The 6,942-nt window shown below is 40.5% G+C and overlaps 1 protein-coding gene across 2 annotated transcripts in view; it reads right to left on the reverse strand.

The window, feature by feature from the left end:
* Nucleotides 1-1,289: 1,289 nt before the first annotated feature.
* Nucleotides 1,290-6,942, reverse strand: part of LOC138042768 (annexin A7-like) — an 18,525-nt gene continuing 12,872 nt past the window's right edge. For both annotated transcript variants that reach the window (XM_068888762.1, XM_068888763.1), the window contains exons 11-17: nt 5,948-5,981; nt 5,081-5,160; nt 4,908-4,976; nt 4,305-4,406; nt 3,649-3,724; nt 3,363-3,475; nt 1,290-2,501 (exon numbers count right to left, since the gene is read on the reverse strand). In XM_068888762.1, the coding sequence (XP_068744863.1) occupies nt 2,376-2,501; nt 3,363-3,475; nt 3,649-3,724; nt 4,305-4,406; nt 4,908-4,976; nt 5,081-5,160; nt 5,948-5,981 (600 nt within the window). In that variant the 3' untranslated portion in view covers nt 1,290-2,375. The remainder of the gene's footprint in view (nt 2,502-3,362; nt 3,476-3,648; nt 3,725-4,304; nt 4,407-4,907; nt 4,977-5,080; nt 5,161-5,947; nt 5,982-6,942) is intronic.

The raw sequence follows: 6,942 nt of genomic DNA on the forward strand, positions 1-6,942 counted from the left end.
AGCAATTGCGTAGAGAAGCATGAAAAATTCAACTCCGTTGAAGTGCTGAAATTTTCAGGCTTCTCTACTCAACTGCTAAAATTGCGTTCAATACTGCGAAGATCATAGCTTCGCTTGATTTCATATCCGCAGTTCAATATATCAGTCATTTCATATATCATGTCGTCCATTGAGAAGAAAATGAATTATGTTATAACCTCCAAAATGAAAGAAGTTCAAGTTACCGAGGACAAGAGGGTTATGCTAAGACTTCATTATTTATTTAAGATCTTTTTAAGTTCTTTGCTTAAAAAGGCGAAAAAAAGGTTTTTTGGTGCTACCACACAAGATTTAATACATCAATAAAACTGAAATATGGATCTGTGGAATTATTAAATTTTCAACCTCGGTTAATGCATTTTCGTGCTCTGATTGGTTCATTCAATCTCGGTTATCAACGTTTGACCTTATATTGCAAATGATTGCGCTAAGCGTTGCTAAGCTTAACTATTTTTCGCCGGAAAGCGAAATTTCTTTCTGAATAAAGCAAAAATAAAAAATAAAATCGTTTTTGTGGAAAGTTTGGATCAATTCCGACGTTTAGAAGTACGCGAAAGGTAAGAAATGTTTTTGTGACGAGCCTGCGTCGGTCTGACCACAAGGTACTACACAACATCGCATCTTCATCAGTTTTTCCATTTCGCTCGGATTTTCTCGCTTTTTTCGCTCGTATTTCGTACTTCCAAGCTTTTAGAGTTTAAGGAATTTAATACAACAATTATTCCATTCGCGCTTGTTGGATATGAGACTGGTTACGCCCCTCGTCGACGATTACCATCTCATATTCAAGGCGTGCTAATGGACACGTGACCAGTTTTTTTGCCACGAAGGCGAAGGGCGCGCGCGGTCGACCTTTCCCACGACATAATAGATTCCACCCAATTATTTTATTGAAATCAAAGGGGCTATCTCACGGTCTGTTCGGGTTTTCGGGGAAATTTCAAAATAATCTCGAGATTTGAGAGAAACAGACAAACAAACAAACAAACCATGTTATCGGCAACCAAAATAAAGCCTCAGGACTCACTATCCTTCCGCGATCCATGAGCAAAATAGGAAAAGCCAGAAGCAATAAGTGTCAATCACGTGACTTCAGTCCATCTCTTTTGGTTGCATTTCATTTGTGTTGTTCTTCGCTGCTTGGTGATTATTACATTCTATGAATGGGCATTTCGCCTGTCAAGTAAGCAACAAAATCGCGTAAGGTAGCCCCTTCAAATGTGTCAGTCCCATCAACCTCCAATCTTGAGCCGCGGATGCTGTGTGGTATTTACTAAAACTGCTCGTTATTTCAAAATAAGTAAGTGCGAATTTTAAGAATCGAAAGAGCTCCACTCTTTTCGTTAATTTTAACTTAATACTTATACAAGTTTCTTGGCTAGGCTAAGGCGAGGCATACCTCTTACTAACCTCGTTTCCTCGGTCCGTACTGTAAAATCACGGACCGAGTTTTTTCCCCTGATTTATAGCCCAAGCGCGAAGTACTCGGTTTGTAATTTTACGGTACGGACCGAGGAAACGACGTTCGTAAAATGTTTATTATATCTCTGTAGTAATCAGCCAAGCGGCCGGGGAAAGGAAACTAGTTGAAGTCAAGCGGAAGGTTCAACTGCCACAAAGTTTGCCGCGTCAAAATCCGAAACACGAAATCTTCTAGGCTGATCGAAATAGTTGCTTGTAAGATTCAAACCGTTTTTCAAGTTAATGTAACAGAAGCATGAAGAAGTTTTATCGAAATTTCAAATTTAGGCTCGATTCACACGGTAGGCCGGATTACCGGCTGAAAAATTTGACCTGCCATTTTGTTCGCAGGGAATCGTGCAATATTTTCGCTCTGTTCACACGGAACTGACGAACCGGGTTAAAGTTTAATCTTTGTCAGTGGTTTTACCATCTGTTCATGAGCAGAGCGCTACTTAACGAAATCTAATATGGCGTCAAGAACGAGAAAGGCTAACAATAGTAGCTTAGTTACCACGCACCTTTGCCGTGCAGAAATTAAGACGGTTAATGTTTTCACAGCGCTCCGGTTAAATTTTCGACCCTACCGGCTAAAAATTCGTCCCCGAATTGGGCGTTGAAATTTTTGAACGAAGAGGCGTCTAAGTTTTCGTATGTTTGGCGTGGTTCCGTGTGAACAAAACCCCAAAATACACTAATTTTCAGCCGGTGGGAAATTCGTCCGGTACCGTGTGAATCGGGCCTTTGCAGGCCGTACGGCGGGCCGTATTGTTGAATTAGCCAAACATTTTGCATAAGCATTGGTTTTTGATACTGGCTAATTAATAAAGAAGTAAAAATAGAAAACAAAAAAAGTTATTCCACAACGACTATCCTTAGTTCATTCCCACTGCGGTTAGAAGTAATTTCTTGTAGTCGCCACTGCAGTCTCCTTGGATCATCTTGTACAACGTCTTGTGATACTTCTGAAGGAACGCTGCTTTGATTTCCACAAGATCAATCTGAAACATGACAAGATTAGAGAAATTGAAGAAATAACCTAAAATTAAAGCAGAATCACATGCTACAACGGTTGATTAACCAAATGAATTACTTACCATTGCGCTAATCATGACGCGAAGCTAATTCATGGATCCAGCTCAAAGAGCGAGAAAACGCGAGCGAGTGACTCACAAGAGCTTTTGCGTCTGAACGGCTGACTAGTCAAGCCAATCCATGGACGCAGCCACCCAAATCTTGAGGAACCGTGCAATTAATTGTTCGCGATACTCGGTTGAAAACAACTCCAAATGCTCATTCTCTCCTAAAGTGAGCCAGGGACGACTATATAATCAGTCGTGTTCTACTGGAATCAACCGCTCAGATTGGTTGGGTATTTCCACTGGTTCTACTGGGTAAAAACCGTTTTCGGTTTGTTTGGTTGATCAACTTTTTCAACCGGCATCAAAGTAGGTTGAAAAGGTTGAAAAGGCATGGGAAGCGACCGCTGTCGCTTACGCCGGCTTTTTAAACACGACGGCGGGCTCCAGCCATTTTGTTTTCCTTCAAGGTCTGGTAATGAGTGTTCCCAGGAGTTACCGCGTTTCAACGGAAAACGGTTGGAAAAGTGAAACCTCAACCACTTCAACTTAATCCTGTTGGGTTTGAAACGGTTGATTACAAAAGAACACGACCTTAGCATCGCGTTTACGTGGAACGGAAAAAGTAAAACAGCAGGCTGCTGTTCGTCATACAAGAACGAAAATTCTCTTATCTAACGTCTCTCTCTTTTTGAGACTGGAAGTTTCGTTATATTTGTGGACAGCATGCACGAAAATAGAGGGAAACGACTTTTCTAAATCTCTCTAACAGAGGACACTTACTTCTGAGCGGGAAACAACAATTCTGACCAAGGTAGCATCATCAGTCCCAGCCCCCTTCATGCTCTTCCAAAGTCGATCAGCAAAGTACTCGGCAGGATTTCTTGAACATTGCACTGAAAAATTACATTTCTCATTAATAAACTGCATGCCTGTTCACACAGCTCGAAGCTAACGGAATCACATTTATTCGACAGTTTGTTAGCACGCATCTATCACAACCAACTATCTTTCATTCGGGCATATAACTAATAAAACTTACTTAACGATCCGATCTACTACTACCTACCAATGCACTTGAAACCGGCTCTGAGGTCTCCTGACATTTCACGGTCAATACTGTTCAAAATGTCGCGCTGGGCAATCTGTAAATAAGCATCAATCACTTAATAACAGACTTCAAACTCAAGTAAATTAGAAACTAAACAGTCATTGCATTAAGTTTTGCCTTGAAAATTTGCACGTTAAGTTTCCTTTGAATGGTGAACAGTGAAATGTTGAATACAAGTACCACCCGTGCAAAGAAAAGTGAACTGACAAACTATCGTTGAAATGTAATATCCATGTTACAATACTTTTCGGATTTTCAAGGTTTTTAAAGACTAAAGAATAGGTACATTTTCCAGTGTATAACCTTCTAATAGAAATTATCAAGTGATTACTGCCGTCATTTGGAAAGACCGGCTATTTCCATTCGGGCTACGTGCAACAAATGTGAAAATCGTATGCAACAATCGTAACGCTAAATTCAGGTACCAATAGGTAGGAAAAACGGTATAAGATCATAAGAGCCTATTACCATTTCCAGGGATACCGGATAAAGGTGGAAGACCTACCCATCGTTATGACAAACAAGACAGTGCATAAAGCAGGAAATCTCGACCACGGCCGCTTTAGGACAACAATGATAAAAGCCTAGCACTCATCAAAATAACAGACACTTACTCTAACATATTCATCAAAAGTTGCTCTCAACTGGGGAAAGCTTCTGGAAGCAAGGACGACATTGAAGCGAGACTCATCTGTTCCCCACTTCTTTTCTCCAGCCTTCAAGAAAGAACGAAAGTTAACTACAATACTTCAGCGGAGGATGCAGGCTTTATTCACCCTTTAACCTCTTGCCCTCTCAAGAGTGGGGAATCTTGCCAGGAAATATGAACAGAATTTCATGCAAGTTACATTTTGGTTATAACTAGTGACGGAACTCAGTTCCCCTTGTGCCACGTTATCTAAGCTCACCAGAGTGCGACAACACGATATCCTGTAATGGCACCAAAAGTGTAAGGCGGATTTTGGAAGCCAGCTTTCATCATCCCCCCCCCCCCCCCCCCATCCCCCCAAACCCCTTTTAATTCCTGTTCCCTCTGCCTTTAACGCAATGGAAGGGTACTTTCTAGTAACGCCAACTAGGAAGATATACGTGAGCTCTTTGTGAACATAAGACAAAAAGAACACCAATTTACTCAATTCCTTCTGATTGGTCGGGCTGGTAAGATAGGATGACCCTTTCATTTAACTTGAAACCGAATTCCTTGTACTCAAACATACCTGGAACAAGTCTTGTGCCTCTTTCTTTGCCTTTTCAACGTTCACTGTCGTAGTCTCGTCTCTATTGCCCTGGAGAAGGTAAATTTACGGGCAACAGGAGTTACGCAATGGGGGCTGTATTGATGAGGAATTATCAATGAGAACTTTTCCTCTGCTTTGACCCTCAATCTTACCTGGCACATTGAAACTAGCAGTCGTTTGAAATGGCCACTGGTTTCACTAACACAATCCTTTTCCAAGTCCCGCTTGTAATCTACGTTAAAAAAGAAAGACATCACTTCACATGAATAAAACAACCATCTAATCGGTTACATCTCAGCAAGTCGCGAGTCTCGTCTCTGAAGTATTTCGCTGAACTTAAGCTTGTAAATGTGAACCCTAGCTTGCAAATTTCTAACCCACAAGTCATAAAACAGTACGAACTCACAATGTCTTGAGTGAGTATATTGTGGTCCTGCGGTGACTGCATGACATTTGGACGAGCTGAGCTGACAACTTGTTTACTCAGTTGGTTGAGCACCGGGTTACCGCGTGCGGTAGATAACGAGAACAGGTTTGGAGCCTGGCAGGACTAACACCGAGGGTATCAAAATGACTTAGGAGAAAGTCCTTACCCAAAAAGACTTTGAAGTCTTTTTGGCTAAGGATTACAAACTGTTGCGACGTGTCTCATAACTCTTCCTCCAGAACCCACAGTTGGGTAATCTCTTTATGTTGTCACCAATTTATCCCACACGTTTTCAGATGCATGTACCCCCTTGGAAGTAAACAACAACATGCCAACATTATTTTTATTTCACCTTTCGTTAACTTGTAGACTGGAAAGTTCAAATTCTAATGAAGAGTTTCATTTTCTAATGCCATCAAGATCTCTATCAGTTACATGTATATCGCGCACAGAGGTTGACTAAACAGGATCCATTTGTTGGATTCTGATGCCACAAATGATTTTCATACAAAAGTACTGGTCAAAAGGTGAACTTCAGGGTCTGGCAGTTAACGAAAGGCCCGTAAATGAAATATGGAAAAACAAGACTCACATTCTGTGTAGCACTTCTTAATTTCAGCAATTTCCTGTGCACAAGAAAACCAAAAAAAACATTACAATGCAAGGAAGAGCAAAAGAAGGAAACCGGTCAACATAAGTTATATGGAACAACTTAAACAAGGTTTAGCAATGTAAATACGATTCAATTATACGTTTTTAACTTAACCGTATAAAATTATTTTTCTCTAAATGTAGTTGAAACAAAATTGGGTACTTTCGCTTCCATCACGGTGTTTCTGTGAAAAATATATTTTTAAAGCCAAAATGGCCAAGTGATATTTTGACCTTGCTAACTGCAACGAAAAGTGATGGAGCACGTTCATAACGCAAAAAGTCCAGGTTGTCCCTGTTTCAAAAGCCGGGCAACTAAACCCATGAATTAGGCTGCCCCGGTAAATCCTGGGTTGCCTATTTCTGAAACCGCTACGATCGAATGCACACTGTGTTGAAATGCAATCACATGGTGATGGAGCTTGAGTATCCCATAGTTCTTGGTGTGTGCCAGTGTGTTTTTTTGTGGAAGTCTGGGTTTAAAGGGGCTAGGTAACATTATTTCAGGGCGTTTAAGGGAAATCCTGTTTAATACCGAGTTTAGAACCCGAAAAATAGTGATGTTGAATTCCTTTACTGATAAAATAGTTGTTAGATCACAAAACAAGATGATTCTGAGTGAAAACGACCTTTATCCAGGCGATTTTCCATAAACTTGAAAAACCTCGGGCCGACTTTTTTCTAGCACAGTTACTCAAATGCAATCCATTTCAATTTCGTCCATTTGTGTCCATCCATGCTTTTTTTTCCTTTTGCTGTATTTCTTTTATGTGTTTAACAGGTTTAAGTGATTATTGCAATGTTTCATTCTACTTTTTGGGCATTTTGGGTGTCACAAAATTAAATCATTTTGCATGACATAGCCCTCTTGAGTTTTAGCATTTTTCGATATCCATCGCCTATATGTTTGTGATATTGCCTCTGCAGATATTGCCT

This window comes from Montipora capricornis, chromosome 3 (assembly GCF_036669925.1).
Source record: "Montipora capricornis isolate CH-2021 chromosome 3, ASM3666992v2, whole genome shotgun sequence".
Lineage (NCBI taxonomy): Eukaryota > Metazoa > Cnidaria > Anthozoa > Scleractinia > Acroporidae > Montipora > Montipora capricornis.